This window comes from Pelophylax lessonae (assembly GCF_965119305.1).
Source record: "Pelophylax lessonae genome assembly, chromosome: 4".
Lineage (NCBI taxonomy): Eukaryota > Metazoa > Chordata > Amphibia > Anura > Ranidae > Pelophylax > Pelophylax lessonae.
Genome location: NC_138771.1, coordinates 502,219,771 through 502,240,661, shown reverse-complemented (window position 1 = coordinate 502,240,661; position 20,891 = coordinate 502,219,771). Strand labels below are relative to the sequence as shown.

The 20,891-nt window shown below is 42.3% G+C and overlaps 1 protein-coding gene across 1 annotated transcript in view; it reads right to left on the bottom strand.

Moving 5' to 3' along the window:
• Positions 1-20,137, bottom strand: part of OVCH1 (ovochymase 1) — a gene marked incomplete at its 5' end in the record, with an annotated part of 123,631 nt that extends 103,494 nt beyond the window's left edge. The window contains one exon of the mRNA XM_082256363.1: positions 20,083-20,137. Coding sequence (XP_082112489.1) covers positions 20,083-20,137 — 55 coding nt within the window. The remainder of the gene's footprint in view (positions 1-20,082) is intronic.
• Between the last annotated feature and the right edge of the window lie 754 nt (positions 20,138-20,891).

The following is a 20,891-nucleotide window of genomic DNA, read 5'->3' as shown; positions in this document are numbered from 1 at the left end:
TACATTATATAGATTTGAAAGTAGATAGATTAGGATAGATAGATCTATCTAACTATACACACACACACACACGGTATCTCACAAAAGTACACCCCTTACATTTTTGTAAATGTTTTATTATATCTTTTCATGTGACAACACTGAAGAAATGTCACTTTGCTACAATGTAAAGTAGTGACTTTACAGCTTTTATAAGAGCCCATTCACACTGTCGCGACTTGTCAGCCTGACAAGTCGCGGTCCATTGACTGCTACAGGACCCGTTCTAATAGGAGCGACACAAGTAGCTCCGACTTAGAAAAAGTGTCCTGTACTACTTCGGGGCGACCTCGGAGCGACTTGCATAGACATTCATTATATGAAGTCCGTGCAAGTCGCGCTGAAGTCACGGTGCACGCGACTTCACAGGTCGCCCCCCGAAGTCGTGCTGCTTCAGTGTGAACTGGCACTAAATGTGTAAATTTGATAACACACAGCCATTAACCACTTCAGCCCCCAAAGATTTTACCCTCTTCCTGACCAGGCCCTATTTTGCGATTCGGCACTGCGTAGTCATGCGATGCTGTACCCAAAAAAAATTTACGTCCTTTTTCCCACAAATAGAGCTTTCTTTTGGTGGTATTTAATCACCTGTGCGATTTTTATTTTTTGTGCTATAAAAAAAAAAAAACACGACAATTTTGAAAAAAAAAAAAAAAACAAATTTTTCACATTCTGCTATATGACATTCCCAAAAAAAAACAAAAACACAATTGTATGCCATTTTTAATCTTTTTTACTAGTAATGGCGGCGATCTGCGATTTTTTGTGGGACTGCGACATTGCAGCGGACAGATCGGACCCCTGACTGACATCAAATGTCTAAACCGCTGGAAACAAACGTGAGTACACCTCTAAGTGAAAATGTCCAAAATGGGCCCGAAGCGTCAATATTTTGTGTGGCCACCATTATTTTCCAGCACTGCCTTAACCCTCTTGAGCATGGAGTTCACCAGAGCTTCACAGTGTTGCCACTGGAGTCCTCTTCCACTCCTATATGAAGACATCATGGAGCTTGTGTATATTAGAGACCTTGTGCTCCTACACCTTCCGTTTGAGGATGCCCCATAGATGCTCAATAGGGTTTAGGTCTGGAGGCATGCTTGACCAGTCCATCACCTTTACCCTCAGCTTCTTTGGCAACGCAATGATCATCTTGGAGGTGTGTTATAACATCTTGGGGTTATGTTCGAATACTGCCCTGCGGCCCAGTCTCCGAAGGGAAGGGGATCATGCTCTGCTTCAGTATGTCACAGTACATGTTGGCATTCATGGTTCCCTCAATGAACTGTAGCTCCCCAGTGCCGGCAGCACTCATGCAGCCCTAGACCATGACACCCCCACCACCACGCATGACTGTAGGCAAGACACACTTGTCTTTGTACTCCTCACCTGCAGCCACACACGCTTGACACCATCTGAACCAAATAAATATATCTTGGTCTCATTAGACCACAGGACATGGTTCCAGTAATCCATGTCCTTAGTCTGCTTGTCTTCAGCAAACTGTTTGCGGGCTTTCTTGTGCATCATCTTTAGAAGAGGCTTCCTTCTGGGATGATATCCATGCAGACCAATTTGATGCAGTGTGCAGCGTATGGTTTGAGCACTGACAGGCTGACCCCCCACCTCTTCAACCTCTGAAGCAATGCTGGCAGCACTCATATAACTATTTCACAAAGACAACCGCTGGATACGACGCTAAGCACGTGCACTCAACTTCTTTGGTCGACCATGGCGAGCCCTGTTTTGAGTGGAACCTGTCATGTTAAACAGATGTATGATCTTGGCCACCATGCTGCAGCTCAGTTTCAGGGTCATGGCAATCTTCTTATAGCCTAGGCCATCTTTATATAGAGCAACAATTTTTTTTTTAGATCCTCCAAGAATTCTTTGCCATGTTGAACTTACAGTGACCAGTAGGAATATGTGAGAGCGATAACACCAAATTTAACACACCTGCTCCCCATTTCCACCTGAGACCTTGTAACGAGTCACATGACACCGGGGAGGGAGAATGGCTAATTGGACCCAATTTAAACATTTTCACTTAGGGGTGTACTCACTTTTGTTGCCAGCAGTTTAGACATTAATGCAGACATGATAAAAGACAAGAGATGGTCAGAGGCTGCGGACATGCTGCAGGTGGTGGCCAACGACTGCGGACATGCTGCAGGTGGTGACCAGCGACTGCGGACATGCTGCAGGTGGTGGCCAGCGACTGCTCAGCCCGAGTGTGTATAAGCTTTCCTGAGCCTGGCAGGCTTAGGGAACAGTGCATGCGTAGTTGCACTGTTGGCCCGCAGCCATACTGTTTACGGGCGCCACTGCCCATAACCAACATATATGGGTTGGGGGGTTAGAAACACTGAAGCAGCCCCAGGGAAGGCGACCTACCGGTAGGCCAGTCAGGCTCTGCAGGGGAGTAACTATTTTGCTCAGTAAGAGTATACCTTGCTCCATCCGGAAGGTGATCTCTGATCCAGGAGGGTGATATGTTATTCTAGTGCTGGGTATGTATCAAACAACAATGGCGATTGCTAGCATTTACTTACCACCACCCTTTCAGCCGCAATTAGTATTATTATTATTATTATTATATGATTAGTGACGTTGGCTCCTTATTTGCATCCTCCTCTTCTCCTGGCTGGTGACTTTAATGCTATTCTGGACGGCGGACTACATACCTTTAACCCGCAGAAACTGGCTTCCACTGATCTCTTCTGGATATCTGCTGCTCAGATTACTGAGCTGTGGCGGTGGAAGAACTCTGGTGTTTAGAGTTACTCAGGTTTGTCTCGACCACATAAAACGGCATCCAGAATTAATCTCAAGTTTGCCAACACCAGTTGTTTGCATTTAGTTTATGTTGTCTCCTATCTGGCGGCTGGTTTGTCAGATCACGAACCTTTATTGACGACTCTCTCGCTGACAGCCAGGAGTGGAGGAAGTACAATCTCCTATGTCCAGTTTTTGGGATAAAAATTCTTCCTCTGCGGCAGATACGGTGGTTTGGGACACATTTGGAGCTGTAATGCAGGGACAGTACATATAGGCCATTAAGGCAGTACGTAAAGACTATAATGCGGAGAGGGAGGCCTTGCAGATGGAGGAACATAGGCTGGGAGCAGTGCTGTATCTTGGCCTAGGCCAACAAGGCCCAGGCCTAGGGCGGCACTTTGCAGGGGGCAGCAAAAAAGCTGCAAACTGCACGAAAAAAATAAAACAGCCTTCTCCTGGCTCCCGCACGAAAAGGGTTCCCGCTGGCTTGCGCTACACTTTTAGTATAGTGCCAGTCTTATGGGGCGAATTGGGCCAGAGGGCAGGGTCCAGGAGGCAAGTCAGTCTGGCACCCCTATAAAGCAGTCACACTGCTACCTGCCGGTATGATAATACTGGCCGGTGAGGACATTTGGACAGACTGCAGGCTGCTGACCACCCTTAATACAACTGGCCCGACGGCCGCCAATGCTAATAAGTGTGGCACTACAGTCTAATGCTCCACCTATCCTCCTCTGCCCCCAGGTATGGCAGGCATCATGTCAATAATATAATTTCTTTAAACATCCTTGTCCTTGAGCGAGCATACTGAATTGCATCATATACAATTAAAGTGGTTGTAAACCCACTTTGTTGACATTTACCTATAGGTAAGCCTATAAATATCTCCTAAACATGCACCGTTTAGGAGATATTTACAGTGCATGCAGCCGATGACATCATCGGCGCATGCGCACTGAAGGAACGGCCACCCGTGCCGTTCCTTCAGAGCCCAGTGCCGTGAACGGCGGCTCCCGCATGCATGCACGGGAGTGATGTAATCGGGCCTCCGGCCAATCAGATGGCCAGAGGACACGAACAAGAAAGCAGGGCCGAGGGACATGTCGGCCGCCCTGTCGCTGAGTGGGCGGCACTTTGAGGGCTTTGTTTTAAGGTAAGTATTTCATAATGAGCTAGTATAAGATGCATACTAGCTCATTATGTCTTTGTCTTCACAGGTTTTTTTTTTCTCCTTTTTTTTCTCCTTTTTTTTTCTAGGGTTTACTTCCTCTTTAAGACTTTTAATTGTATATGATGGCAATATTTTGGACCTGCTATCGCAATATGTCACTGGATTGGTAAGGTTACTCCTTTCTTTTAGGATATTTGGACTTGTGTTTGCTGCCAATGATTATTTCACTTATTTATATAATGACTATAGACTTCCTAGTCATTATACGCATAAGTGAAATAATCCTATGATTACAATCAGTGGCAGCAAACACAAGTCCAAATTTCTTAGAAGAAAGGAGCAATCTTACTAATCCCGTGACATGAGCTGTATTAATGGGCACTGATGGCCACTGATGAGTTGTCACTAATAAGCTGCACTGATGGGGCTGCACTAATAAGGCAGCATTGATATGCTGCACTGATGGGCACTGATATGCTGCACTGATGGGCACTAATATGCTGCTCTGATGGGCACTGATGAGGCGGCAGTGGTGCGTACTGATAAACTGCACTGATGGGCACTAATGAGGCAGCAATGATAAGGCAGCACTGATATGCTGCACTGATGGGCACGAGGCGGCACTGATAAGCTTCACTGATGGGGCTGCACTGATATGCTGTCCTGATGGGCACTGATATTTTTCACTGATGGGCACACTGATGGCCTCTGATGAGATGGCACTGATAAGCTGCACTGATAAGGCAGCACTGATGGGCACTGATATGATGCACTGGTGGCCCCTGATGGGGCTGTACTGGTGGCCTCTGATGAGGCCGCACTGATATGCTGCACTGATGGGCAGTAATGAGACTGCACGGATGGGCAGTAATGAGGCTGAACTTATGGGCACTGATATACTGTGGTTGTGGTTTTCAGATGACAGGGTGGGTCATAAACAGGAAGGGGTGGGGCCTTTACATGAAGGGGTGGGTCGTATTTAAATTAGGGGGTGCCCAAGTTTAGTCAGGCCTAGGGCAGCACAAAACCTACATACACCACTGGCTGGGAGGGGGAATGTGCAGCTGCCCCTGGAGTAATTAAACTTATGCAGCCCTAGAGGGAGCCAAGCGTCAGCTTGCCTTGTTTGATACTACCTTGCTTCATAGAGCGGAGTCCCTTTTTGGAATGGGTGACAAAAATGGCAAAATATTGGCAGCGTTCCCTGTATTTGTTCCCAAGCGGGGGAGTTGGTTAAGGATCCTGAGGCCATTATGAATATCTTTGTAGAGTATTACTCAGGGGTATATATTCCCCAATAATTGTATATGATGGGGCAGAGTTGATGGGTCTTCTCCCTGATCTTCCTATACCAGTTTTGGAAGCGGATAACAGTGCCTGGCTCGATAGGGACATTACTCTTAAAGAAATAGGAGGCAGCTATTCTTTCGTTCCCCCAGCACAAATCTCCAGGCCCAGATGGGTTCCTGGTAGAGTGGTATCAACAGTACTTTGATACGCTAGCATCCAGATTGCAATCACTATACTCATATTGCTTTTAACATGAGGTGTTGCCATAATTTATGTTGGAAGCATATGTGCTTCTCCTGCCTAAACTGGGCAAGGATCATTAATGCTGCTCCTCCTATAGGCCAATAGCCCTCCTCAATGCTGATCTAAAAATCCTTATGAAGGTCCCGGGTACTAGGCTGTCGGCGGTGCTTCCAGCCCTAGTAGATATTGATCAAACCGGCTTCATGCCAGGGATGTCCACTAACACTAATCTCCGTCGCCTTTTTACTCACCTGCATAAAACGGTGGGGACTAGGGTGGTGGTGTTGCTGCACATAGCCAAGGCCTTTGATTCTTTGGATTGGGGGTATATGAAAGCAGTGTTGAAGTGTATGGGATTTGGTCCAAGTTACTTTTAGTGGGTGTCTTGTGTAATGAGCTCCGGTGTTAAAAATAGGGTCCTCGATATCTCCATTCTTTGGGGGTTGGCAGGGGGACCAGGCAGGTTTGCCCATTGTTGCCCTTCCTTTTATCTTTGATGATCAAAGCATTGGCTGTGGCGTCGGGCTCCTCCTCTGAGGTAGGTGCATTGGAGGTTGGCTCCATCAGAGAATGCCTGGCGTTGTATGCGGATGACATGTTATTGTTTTTACAGGATCCGGGTTCGTCTCAGAGCAGTTTTTGATATTTTGGACACATTTGCGAATTTTCCAGCCTAAAGTGAACTGGGATAAATCAATCATTATTCCGCTTGACCCAGGCACTAGGGCAGCGGCTGATGCAGCGCTGCCATTGCAATAGATTACTGGCTTCATAAATTTAGGGGTTCACATTTCTGCAAGAGTGGCGGGCTACCTTAATTTGAATCTGCTGCCTCTGCTGAAACTCCTTAAAAGAAGGTCGGAGGTATGGAAGAATCTCCCTTTGTCGGTTTTGGGACGAACAAACCTCTTAAAAATGAAGATCCCCCGGGTTTTTCTATATTTTCTCCACAATCCTCCAATATGGGTCCCACGTTACTTTTTCCGCCGGGTGCATGGCTTAATTGGTTCATTCAGAGGGGGAAACAACTCCCAGGATAGGTCTCTGGGCTCTTCAGGAGCCCTGGGGACAAGAGGGTCTTGCATTGCCAGATTTTTACAAATATTTTTTGGCTGGCCAGGGAGTTTTTGCGCGCAGATGGCTCCTTGGAGATGATGGGGATTCTGCCACAGTGTTAGAAGCAGCTATGCTGGGTTCATATGAGAGCCTTAAGCCCCGTACACACGTACCGATCGTCGGCCGAACGATCGGCCGTCTTTTGTCCGAGGGCTGTCTTGTCTGTTGAAAAGTGCAAAAGACTGCACACAAATTTTGTCGGCCAACAACAGCCGACTGCAGAAGTGATGTCATGTGATGGTTAACTTTCCTTGTCTTTTTTCTTTTTTGAGAATGCCCAGTCTTGCAAGTCTGCTGTCTGTCGGCCGAAATCTGTACTGACTGGCGAACAATCGGCCGTTCTGGTGTTGGCCAACAAAAATTTTAATGCTTGCACGACAGATTCTGTTCGGCCGAAAATGCGCTGTCGGAAGCATCATACTAACAAGCCTACAATCGGCCGATCGGTCGTCGGCCAAATCTTTACGGCTGACAATCAGTACGTGTGTACGGGCCTTTAGTCTTCTGGTGTATTTTGGTGCTGGGGCCAAATTTCCCCTAACAGGGACAGTGCGAGCTGCCAATAAGGCCTGGGATAATACTCCGAATTTGCTGGCGTCTGCTTCTGGCTCTCTATCGCTGGCCTGGCCACTGTGGTTGAGTCCCGGTTTTCCTAATTTTTTCTCCATACCGGATCCTGTTACATGGGTATACAAAGGGGTTAAGACCTTGGGTGATATCAACGGGGGTGGCAAATTATCTAAATTTGCCGATCTGAAACAAAGATTTAGCTTGTCCAACCCGTATCTCTTCAGTTACCTTTAACTGAGACACGCATTCATCTCCCAGTTTGGCACAACCAGGGTGGAAATTAAGCCCTCTGCCTTGGAGAACGTCATACTGGATGAAGCCAATAAACACAGCTGTTGTCGGAATTATATATGGAATTGCTCCCAGTTTCTCTCCCACCCCCCCCCCCCCCCCCCTGGCTAGCCAGGTGTAGGGAACAATGGGTGAGGGAGGTTTTGGACTTGGGAGGAGAGGATTGGGATGATGTATGGAGTTTTCCCTTTGCACATTTAGTATCTGCAAGGGATTGGTTCATTCAATTCAAATTCCTGCATAGGATATACTATACTCCTGCAAGTCTATCTAAAATGTACCCAGGGATCTCGGCGGAGTGTTGGCGCCGCCGCTGCTCATACGCTCCGGCTAACTTTAGTTACATATTTTGGCACTGTCCGGCAGCTCAGGAGTTCTGGACTGCTGTTACGTGTTGTGTCATGGAGATCACCTCTGTGCCAGTGCCTATGACCATGTAAACCTGTCTGAATGGTCTAGTGGAGAACCTGGCATCAACTAGGGCCCAGCATACATTACTTAGTCTGCTTCTATTCTATGCTTGCAAGGCGCTGATCCTCTATTGGAAAAAGCCAATGACACCCTCTATATCTTATTGGAAAGAATTTGTGAATAAGGGGACTCCGTTCTATAAAGCCACATATTTGAGCAGAGGCTGCCCAAAGAAGTTTGATAAGGTGTGGAAGAGCTGACTGGAGAGCACTGCCTCCATCGCATAAGGTAGTCTAATTAATGGATACTTGGTCAAGAATTTGATTAAAAGTGATGTAGGAGGCACCAGACTATGTGCTCAATCACATTACCATCCTAGAGGCTGCATATGTATGTATTATAGCATTGATTATTTACGTCTCCTAAGTGGGACTTATGTCCTGGGATGGTGAAGTTGCCTGTAGGGTGGTGAACCTGGCTGGGGAGGGAATGGGAGTTGTGTGCTTTTGATGTTTTTTGTTTTTTATATTCCGCCCTGCAAGGCAATTTTTTTTTTCTTTTGTATGTTCCGTCTTGCGTGTGTTTATGTTTCTCTTTTAAAAGCAATAAAAAGAAATTGACAAAAAAAAAAAAAACGCTTTCCAAGCGATCACACTGTAACCTTATCGTTTGTACACAGCTTTCAAGAGCAGATTGCAACAGTTTATGCTAAATTATGCGAAGGGACAAGCATGAAAATATTCTCATACGATACCAAAACGAACGATTTTCGTTTAATCAGTACAATAAAAATAAAAAAAAAAAAAAAGGGAAGAAAAAAAAGAAATAAGATATCGAGTGACCAAGATCGCGCATGTTAAGAAATTAAAGAATTCATTACAATAAAACACATTACATCACTTCTGAAGATGTATTCTATTTTACAAGAATTTTTGTAACCTCATTTTCGATATGAGACTAGGATGCAAAAAAACAGGCAATCCTTCGATATTCTTATCGTTTGTATGAGGCTTTAGCTTATGTGTCCATTAACACTATAGGCATTTAGAGGGAGAAGAGCTTTTGAGCATAAAAAAAAAAAAAAAAAAAAAAAAAAAAACGCTCAAAAGCACCTAAACGCATGGTAATTCTAGACAAGTTAATACATTCTTATTGGCCAGAATAAATGAACATCAGATGCACAAACACACGCAAAAGCGCTGCTTTTTACTACTTTTTTCTGCTGCTAAACTTCTGTAGGAGTCTATCGATTTACAGTGTACATGCAGTCTAAATAAAAAAAAAAAAAGTGCAAAATTTAAAAAACAAAAACACTGGTGAGAAAATTTAATTTTTTTCGTTTTGCTACTTTTTGGGCAATTTGTTAAAAAAAAAAAAAATTGAAATTGCAAATAAGCCTCGCTTGTCTTTTTTTTTTTTTTTTTTTGCTTGTCTTTTTTTAACAAAAAAAAAAAAAAAAAAAAAAAAACATGATTTTTATTACTTTGTTATCTTTAGTAATGACAAACGATGAGAATAATTATGTCCATAGTAGAAATGTACAAATTGCTCTGGTTCAATGGGGGGGTGTACAGGTGTGAGAGCTGAAGTGGTTTAAACTATCACAACATAAAGTTGGATTATCTGAGAATTTGTAGATTTCATCTAAAAGCAATGTTTTATTGTCATGTATGGAATTATTACAGGCAAAGGGGTCAGACGCACATTAGGCACTTACCACTGGTGTCACGAGATGCAAACCGCTTGCTGGAGATCAGTGAAGGGGACCCATCAGACGGTGTCAGCTTGAAGATAGCTGTACGTAGGTAAGAATAAGTAAGCTCTATTGTTGGAATAAAGCAATATCTAATCAGTTAAAGCTACTAAAGCAGAGCAGTTGCCTGTAGCAACCCCCTGTTTTTTTTTTTTTGACGTTTTCCAAAATTATTACATCCATTTCTCAATTGTGTGCTTTCAAATAGAGACAAGAAACACTGCAATATTTTTTTGCTGCTTCCCAATCAAGGATGCATTTAAAAAAAAAAAAAATCAAAAGAAAAAACAAAAAACACTAAAATATATATATATATATATATATATATATATATATATATATATAGTTGCTTGTAAATGTTCAGCAATGATATGGGCTGTATTGTTTATAATGGTATTGTAATACCAGCAGCTTAAAGGTTGCAGGTTAAAGCAAAGATTATCCCTTGTACCAAGTATCTTTTCCTCAATAAATATAATTAAACTTTAGAGATACACAAGAAATCTGATATATTATCTCACCCCCTGACAGGACCAAGCTAGCAAGGAACAACATGCAAACTGCCATAATTCTGAAGAATGGGGCTGAGCTTTCACATTAATCAGGTGTGGAGACTACAGCAGATAGCAGTCAGGTGCTTCAGAGCTCATGGCTGCCTTAAAGTGGACCTGTCATTAAAGCTGGATACACACTATACAACTTTTGCTGTTAGATTTCCTTTAGATTTACCTTCAACTATGTAGTACAAGGGCGTGCCTGATTGCATACAAATTGAAAGTGTTTCGATTTGACCTCATATTATATGGTTTTAGTAAATCTAAAGGAAAACATCTAAAGACAATTGTATAGTGTGTATCCAGCTTAAAGACACGAGTCGAAATTTAGCCAGGAATTTCCGTCCGACGACTGATCTGCCGATTTTCGGCTTGTTAGTATGATGCTTCCGACAACCGACTCCGACTTTTCGGCCGAAAAAATTCTGGTGTGCAGGCTATAAATTTTTTGTCCTCCGTCAAAACACGTCCGATTTTCTTGCAGTCAGCACAGATTTCGACAGGGAAAAATCTTAAGAGCAAGTCTGGGCATGCTCAGAGAAGAAAGAACACAAAGAAAGCAAACCAACACATGACATCACTTCTGAAGTAGAATTCTGTTGTGGGGGAAAATTTGTGTGCAGTCTAGAGCACATTCCAACCAACAAAACACCACTCTGGACAAAAGATGGACGACCGGTCGGCGGAAATTCATTGCCCCGTACACATGATCAGATTATCGAACGATCTGTCGTCCGTTTTTTGTGGCATGCTAGTCTGATGTGGAAAGTGAAGAGGCTATTTTCATACGTATTTTCCCGTACGACAGAATTCTACTTCAGAAGTGATGTCATGTGTTGGATTGCTTTGTATGTGTTCTTTTGTCTCTGAGCATGCCTAGTCTTGCTCTTAAGATTTTTTTCCATCGAAATCTGTACTAATGAGACGAAAATCAGACAATGTATTACGGACGACAAAAATGTTATAGCCTGCACATCAGGATTTTGCCAGCTGAAAAGTCGGAGTTGGCTGTCGAAAGCACCATACAAACAATCCGAAAATCGTCAGATCGGTCGTCGGATGAATTTTCCCTACAGATTTTCTTATCACGTGTACGGGGCTTTAGCCTAGGTTCACAATGAGGCCGGTTTGAAATCTTGCAAGTTCAGCTATAGAGGCATTTTAAGTCCGACTTCAGGGGCGATTTCACAGACATCTGTGTGGGTTCCTGCACTGATGTCTTTTGGGAAATTGCCCTCGGAAGTCACCAAAAGTAGTGTAGAAATTACTTTTGGGAATCAGTGCAGCGCCCGAAAGTCGGCGTAGCACTGATTCCAACGATGCTATTGCCGGCAATTGGCTTTGATTTGACATGAGATTTAACATGTCAAATTGCATGTCAAATCGGACCAATGTGAACGTGGGCTAAATATATTTCTTCCAGTTAAATGCTAAGTAACACTTCCAGGTAGGTATTCCCTCTCCCAGAGATCACAATAATCTCCCTGACAATGCCTTCATCTGCTTTTCTCTCCAGACAGCACAATCTTTGTTCCATCATTACTGTCACAGATTAGCCACTACTGCAGGCTCTCAGCTTGTGAGTCACTACGATTTTTTTAAACTGAAATTCAGATTTCTGGGTGATCATTTAGGGGCCATTTATATAATATAGTTTGTGTCTCAGCACTGCAGTGAAGTGCTTTTGAAAAGTGCGATATGTCTGGGTCCAAAAAATGACATCGCAGCTTAACACATATAATATATGTTTTGATACATTTTGATGTGTTGGCAACAGGGCCTCTGTTAGAAATCATGGGACTCCATACAGCCCTCCTGATGGAGCCCCCACACCCTACCCCCAGTGCAGTGCAGTGGAAAAGCAACGCTGACTTTATCTGCCTATATCTCACAAATGAAAAAAAAAAGTCCCACCTCTGCTCCCACCTCCAGAGCCCCTCCTGATTAGGCAGAAATGAACAATAAAGCTGCCCTGGGCCCCCCTGTTTAGATGATGGGGCCTGCCCCCCCCCCTATTTAGATGATGGGGCCTGGGCCCCCCTGATTGGCTGATGGGGCCCGGGTACAACAGGACTGGTTGTACTGCCTTATCAGCGCCCTGGTTGGCAACGGGTATTAGGCCAGGTACACATATGTGCGGCAGCGGTTTGCACTCTAGGGCCCGGTGCGTTTCTGTTCACTGGTTCAGGTGCAAATTTTTGCCTGAATTTGCACCTGAATCAAAAAATGCACAAGACCCTTTTTGAGCTATTAAGAGCCGGTCACATTCACATCATGCAAATTGGATGCAGTTTAAAATGCATCCAATCTGCATATATGTGAACCCAGCCTTACCAATCATTGACCCTGGCTGCTAACCCTATCCACTCCAAATCCTAAATTAAAGATGCATTGAAAATGTACATCAACATTCATCAAAACATATCTCAATGTACAAAGGAAACACGCACTGATGTTCTTGCTTTATTTGAGATATCACAAGACCACATAACACAGCCATTTCTGTAAAGGTAAAGAGAAATATGAAATTCTTAACATAAAATGCATCAAATACTCTTCCCTCCAACAAAAAAAAAAAAATACACTATTTCACTGTTAAAAGAAGAATGTCTACATAGCAAACTTTTAGAATAAATAAAACCTGAAGATAATAATTAGATGTGCTCTAGGCGGTGACCTGCATTGCATCTTGCCATTCCATTATATTTGTGCTACAATTGCTAATAGAAGCTGTATCTCTACTGTATAATGTTATATATTTCTTTCAGAAAAAATATTCTTTACTTTGCATGTTTTAGACATTTTAAATAGATTAATATGCCACTGTAAAAAAATAATTTCAGCAAAATGTATAAAACTTTACATAGTCCAATAAAATACATACATACATATAACATTTAATAATTTATGAGGGTATTAATATATCTGTAGGGTTGTTGCTGTGCTTTGTAAATAATTAGAATTTTTTATCAATTTTAGACCTTGCATGAAAATGTAAAAAATACTTTCCCTGCACCTTGGCATGCTGACCTCCTAGGCCTAGGACCTAGACTAGAGGATGATGTCACTGAGCCTAGTAAAGGATCATGGGAACACTAAGGAGGCCAAATCCTACAAAAATGCATTGTTCAACAGTTCTGTAGCATCTTGTAGTGAGATTTGGGATCCTCGGCCTTCCAGGGATCCATCAGTGAGGTCATCAGGGACAGCGCCATCTCCTAGGTAAGCACACGGAAAGCATGTTTAGGTAAGTATTTTTTATTATTTTAACTAAGTAACATTTAATGATGGGGTGGAGGCTACAGCATAAGCTGCAAAATCTGCTTTAATGATATAAAAATATAAAGCAAATTGTGAGGTTCATTTGAAATACTGTTAAATTTCAAACTCCAGGCCAAAAAAATGCAGTTGAAATATATATATATATATATATATATATATATATATATATATATATATATAGATATATACAGTCCCTTGCAAAAGTATTCGGCCCCCTTGAACTTTTCGACCTTTGCCACATTTTAGGCTTCAAACATAAAGATATAAAACTGTAATTTTTTTGTGAAGAATCAACAACAAGTGGGACACAATCATGAAGTGGAATGAAATTTATTGGATATTTCAAACTTTGTTAACAAATAAAAAACTGAAAAATTGGGAGTGCAAAATTATTCAGCCCCTTTACTTTCAGTGCAGCAAACTCTCTCCAGAAGTTCAGTGAGGATCTCTGAATGATCCAATGTTGACCTAAATGACTAATGATGATAAATAGAATCCACCTGTGTGTAATCAAGTCTCCGTATAAATGCACCTGCACTGTGATAGTTTCAGAGGTCCGTTTAAAGCGCAGAGAGCATCATGAAGAACAAGGAACACACCAGGCAGGTCCGAGATATTGTTGTGGAGAAGTTTAAAGCCGGATTCGAATACAAAAAGATTTCCCAAGCTTTAAACATCCCAAGGAGCACTGTGCAAGCGATAATATTGAAATGGAAGGAGTATCAGACCACTGCAAATCTACGAAGACCTGGCCGCCCCTCTAAACTTTCAGCTCATACAAGGAGAAGACTGATCAGAGATGCAGCCAAGAGGCCCAAGATCACTCTGGATGAACTGCAGAGATCTACAGCTGAGGTGGGAGACTCTGTCCATAGGACAACAATCATTCGTATACTGCACAAATCTGGCCTTTATGGAAGAGTGGCAAGAAGAAAGCCATTTCTTAAAGATATCCATACAAAGTGTTGTTTAAGGTTTGCCACAAGCCACCTGGGAGACACACCAAACATGTGGAAGAAGGTGCTCTGGTCAGATGAAACCAAAATCGAACTTTTTGGCAACAATGCAAAACGTTATGTTTGGCGTAAAAGCAACACAGCTCATCACCCTGAACACACCATCCCCACTGTCAAACATGGTGGTGGCAGCATCATGGTTTGGGCCTGCTTTTCTTCAGCAGGGACAGGGAAGATGGTTAAAATTTATGGGAAGATGGATGGAGCCAAATACAGGACCATTCTGGAAGATGGAGTCTGCAAAAGACCTGAGACTGGGACGGAGATTTGTCTTCCAACAAGACAATGATCCAAAACATAAAGCAAAATCTACATTGGAATGGTTCACAAATAAACATATCCAGGTGCTAGAATGGCCAAGTCAAAGTCCAGACCTGAATCCAATCGAGAATCTGTGGAAAGAACTGAAAACTGCTGTTCACAAACGCTCTCCATCCAACCTCACTGAGCTCGAGCTGTTTTGCAAGGAGGAATGGGCAAAAATTTCAGTCTCTCGATTTGCAAAACTGATAGAGACCTACCCCAATCGACTTACAGCTGTAATTGCAGCAAAAGGTGGCGCTACAAAGTATTAACTTAAGGGGGCTGAATAATTTTGCACGCCCAATTTTTCAGTTTTTTATTTGTTAAAAAAGTTTGAAATATCCAATAAATTTCGTTCCACTTCATGATTGTGTCCCACTTGTTGTTGATTCTTCACAAAAAATTACGGTTTTATATCTTTATGTTTGAAGCCTGAAATGTGGCAAAAGGACAAAAAGTTCAAGGGGGCCGAATACTTTTGCAAGGCACTATATATATATATATATATATATATATATATATATATACACAGTATGTCACAGAAGTTTATACACCCCTCACATTTATGTAAATATTTTATTATATCTTTTCATGTGACAACACTGAAGAAATGACCCTTTGCTACACTGTAAAGTAGTGAGTGTACAGCTTGTATAACAGTGTAAATTTGCTGACCCCTCAAAATAACTCAACACACAGCCATTAATGTCTAAACCGCTGGCAAAAATAGTGAGTACACCCCTAAGTTAAAATGTCCATTATTTTCCAGCACTGTCTTAATCCTCTTGGGCATGGAGTTCACCAGAGCTTTACAGGTTGCCACTGGAGTCCTCTTCCACCCCTCCAAGACAACATCACGGAGCTGGTAGATGTTAGAGGCCTTGCGCTCCTCCAACTTCCGTTTGAGGATGCCCCACAGATGCTCAATAGGGTTTAGGTCTGGAGACATGCTTGGCCAGTCCATCACCTTTATCCTCAGCTTCTTTAGCAAGGCAGTGGTCGTCTTGGAGGTGTGTTAAATGGAGCAGCGTTCGGCAGTGCCGGTAGCAGGAAAGGTGTATACTATTTTTTTTTTTGCTGTTTTGCAGGGACAATTTAGATTTTGTGCCAATGATGATTTTAGGACTGTAAGGGAAACCACAGAACTCATGGGTTTCAGTAACATTTTGACCCATTCGAACTTAAGCATTCCGTTGCAGTGTATTAGTTGATACGCACACGTTAACGCGCGTTTTTTTAATGTGTTAACATGCGTTGCATTAGGGAAGCTCATTATTATGAATGGACTTCTAACACACCATAATGGGTGAAAAAAAGCACATGATCCTTTTTTTCACAACATAGCGCATAACAACAGTATACGCATTGTGGTGCTCTGCAGTGCGTCAGGCCCTACTGTATAATACGTTGGGTGCCATTCACAATGAAGGGTACTGAAATACACTGCACATACAGTAGGTGTATTGCCATGTGTTGTGACAATCCACACTAACGTGCATTTTCGCACATGTTGCCACAACACGAATAGGCCCTGGATATTATGAACAACTACATAGCTAGACTGAAGGGTAGGTTTTCATATCTGCCTTGCTGTATTCATTGAGCCACATAACATTACAGAAGGTTACAAACAGAGTGCTTAGGGAAGGTTTTGGCTAAATTCATCTGCCTGACATATAGGTTTAATGCCTCTCGCTTTAGTGATAAAAAAAAACAAAAAAAAAAAAAACAGACACTCCGCATGCAGTAAAAGGAACACTTCGCTCACAGCACACAATTTTGGGGAATTGGATTGGTATCAATGCATCAACCAAAACACATAAAGGAAAAACTTTGGGATTTCATTTTTTAAAGCTCTTGTGCAATATTCATTTTTCTTTCCTCATCCCAGAATTTCTACTGCCATTTGGCATAAACTCCACATCAAAAACGTTTTTAACTCTGTATTTACATATATACAATTGTCATTTATGAACATCTTGGTGCCTTTGACACTGTATCTCCATGTTCTATCAACTCTGCTAAGATTAAAAGTGGAATTGCAACCAAAGGTTTTTCAAAAGGGTATGGGAGGGTTACAACCATTTATTGCTGTCTGAGGCCCTGATAGGGGGATTCTTCCTCAATTTCTGTCTCAGTGACACCCTGATATTTCCTAGCATATGCATACCTTCAAAATAGTCCCAAATGTGCGGGACTGCCCTGCATTTTCATCTTGGTCCTGCTGTAATGTGTATGGAGATTTTGTTCCACATAGCCCTGAGCAGTGCTTTAAGTGGCCCAAAAAAGGTGCCGTTACTCTATTAAAGCCTATAAATTTTTTCGCCCCCCCCCACCCCACATCAGGGTCCCCACAGAGCACCCCCCCCCCCCCCCCCTGACTGGGCTGGGACTCTGAAGCAGGGGGACTCACTGGTGGTGACTGGTCTGGCTCTGGAGTGGGAAATATCCTTCGGGGGGGGCAATTGAGGGCGCAGATTTCCAAAATGAGCGTACTGGTATGCTAAGGCGCACAGAGAGGTGGCGGTATGCTGAAGAGCCATATTTGGAAGTGGCAGTACTGAGTACCAGTGCATACCAGCCCACTTAAAGCACTGGCCCTGAGTGCTGTCTAATTACAATTCTACTGCTCCTACTACATCTTTCTGTAGTCATTCCTGTCACTGTTATACTGGCCCCACAGCTCATTCATATGCAAATCATCGCTGGCCTGCCCCTTTTATGGAAGGAATGTGAGGAAAGGTCCAGGCCCTGGTCTGCAGCAGAGGATGTAGTAAATCAGCTGGTGTGATGCTGCTTACCCACTCTGTCCACCCACATTATCCTCACTGTGAACCAACACAGTCGCCTGGGCACTGGGGGTCCAATGTGGGAGGAGGCAACGGGGGGCTAGCCATTTTAAGATGGAGGTGAGGGTCTATTATTCCTCGTACTTATATTACTGGCAATTGCCCTCTGTGCGCAGTGCTATGTCTTGTATAGTCCTGGCCCCTGCATTGCATTAACTATGTTATATGCTATACTTCTGACCCCCTGCACTCCTTATGCTATTGTTGTACATTATACTCCTGACCATTGGTGTGCGCAGCCTATTGCATTAGGGTGTGCATCCCAGAGAACAACACACATGTGTGTATATCAGAAAAGCAGTGGAGGGTGTCAGTAAAGCAAAGATTGGTTTCAGTAGGGCAGTGGACGATGTCAGTAGTTTTTTTATTTTTAACAATATTATTTTTTAATCCTTTTTTACAATTTTTTTTAGGAACCCAGTTATGGGGTTTTGGTGAAATATTAAGGGTCTAAACAGACCCCTGATGTCTGCCTTTTGAGACAGAGAAAGAAAATGAGGACATAGATTCCCCAGTCCCTTTCTCTGCAGCCTGCAGTAAACATAGTTTATTTTGCTTCAGTTAAGAATAAAGACAGGAGCAATCATTACAGATCACTCACTGTTCATTCAGAAATGGAAGGAGCGGGTTAATGAAATATTTACCAGCCCCTTCCCCGCTCTTGAGAGGAGAAGAAGGAAACTGGCAGCACTGCAGGGGGAGACAGGAAGCAAGTGGAATCAGCAATACACGGGGTGATTAGGGTGTGCCCAGGCACACCTGGCACACCCGGTGCACATGCTTATTATGCTACTGACCCCTGCAATGTACACTAAATGTTGTACATTATACTACTGATCCTTGCACTGTATACTTTCACCCTATCAGCAGCCAAAACAGGTGTCCCAGTACTTAGCAGAACAGTCAGTGTCAAATGATGTTTTCTAAATATTTTATGGCAAAAGCGTTTGCATTGTAATATGGTTTACCAGGATGGTCTGGGTGGATCTCACACACAGTGATAACAACTGGAAGAGGCTCTAACAATTTTCTAGTCTATTAGAAACTGTAAAAAATTGCTGGGATTACACTTTAACCGTTTTCAAAAGGAATACAATCTTCAGAGTCTTTGTACTTTCCACATGTACTTGGCTAAAGTTGCTATTAAAATTTAGAAACATAATATTCTTGTAGAAGGAAATATTTTAACTTCTGTGAGCCATAATTAACTCAAGCTGTGTAGTTAATCTTGCCTTTAGGGTGACCATTTTGCTTTTTTGCCAGACACCTTATCTTACTGACAAGCCTTAAATGCCCGCACTGGGGTGATTGTTAGAGGAGAGAGGTAATTTAAAAGGAGGCCTGTTAGGATGGCTGTGTACTGTTACCGTTGAGGCTCCCATCCAGAACAATTAGAAAGGGGGGTGGGGCATTTCTATGTTTTTAGGACCCACTGTGGCTCTGGTTGGCACTTCCTGGCCAAGTTTAAATCATTTTTTTCTGCTAGAAAATTACTTATAACCCCCAAACATTATATATATATATATATATATATATATATATATATATATATATATATATATATATATATATATATATATATAATATATATATATATTTTTTTTTTAGTAAACACCCTAGAGAACAAAATGGCGATCGTTGAAATTTTTTATGTTACACAGTATTTGCGCAGCGGTTTTTCAAAAGCAATTATTTTTGAAAAAATACACTTTAATGAATAAAAAAGAAAAAAAAACACAATATATACCCCAATTTTTCAGTAAAATATGAAAGATGATGTTCAGGGGCAATACCTCACATGTGTGCTGCAAACACCGTTTACATATGCGTCCGCGACCTACGTATGTGTTCGCTTCTGTTTGCTGATGTGGGTGCTTTAAATATATTTAGATATTTTTTTATATTTAGTTTATTTTTACACTATCGCTTTTCATTTTTTTTTTTTTTTTTTATCACATCTTTTACAACATATTATAAACATCCCTTGTAAGAGAAATAAGGCTGACAGGTCATCTTTATGGAGAGATCTGGGGTAAAAAAAAAAAACATATCTCTCCTTTACCTTTAACAGAAAAAAAACAAACAAAAAAAATGTGATCTTTTGCATAAAAAAAAAAAAACCTGTTAACTTCCACCCTGAAACAGAAGTGACTTCATGGCGTCACTCCAGTTCTCCAAAGCCGTAGCAGTGACCAAAGACTATCTAGTCTTTTATCGCCTCTATGGCCAGCCAGCCACACTGTTGGATCGTTTCTCGGACGCGCAGGTAAAAATGATAAGCCCGAGAAACACAGATGAGCGGCGGGAGCGGTAGGGACGTCCCCTCCCACTTCTTCTGAAAGCGTTCCAGCGGCTCAGGAGCTGCTTGGACAGCTTTCACGAGAGAGCTAGCCGCGCGCTGAAAAAAAAATACCGGGTTTATGGCTAATAGCTTCAGTAATAACCCTGGTAAACCGCCTACAAACCATATTGCGGTTGGCAAGTGGTTAAGTTGATCGCTAGCAATAGGGAGATACCAACTTCATGACACAAGCCTGAAAGTTTACTCTGAGTTTTGTAGAAAGATTGTTGTTTAAATGCAATGCATGGTTGTGGATAAATGACCTGGTGACAAAGATATGAACCTAATTAATGACCCTGCATATTTATCTCCTTGTAGGTCTACATGCTAATGTTAACTGGTCATGGTTCTTTTGTGTCATTAAACAGACTCTTGTGGTGGGTAACAGAAAAATGCATATATGTTTTTTGTATGGCAAGGATATCTTGGAAGAAGATATTAGATTGAGCCAAGGGTTATCTTGTACCCTGTACTACTTTTAAAGCCTGGTGTACAATCATTACCTTGACAAACTGTTCTAACAAATTATAATGTGATAAACTAATAATATACTACTGTAATTTTCAGAGAGATATTTATACCTCTCCTTGAATGCATTCATTCTTCAGAATAGAGGAGTGCGCATGTAAGAGGTAATGGCTAAATTCTCCAACATTGGCCACCATTTAATGTCTGTACACTGCTTAGAGCCTGCCGCTGTCGAACCTCAAAACCAGAGTGCCCTCTAAATCATTGTTCTGAGAGTCAGACACTTGTAGCCAACTTCACCGGATGAGAGCCTGGGTCGTGACTGCTAACAGAGCCCTTATGACAGGTTTAGCCCCTCTCTGACAATATTTGACAGGTGTATCTACTACTGCAGGCTGGGATGAACAATGCAT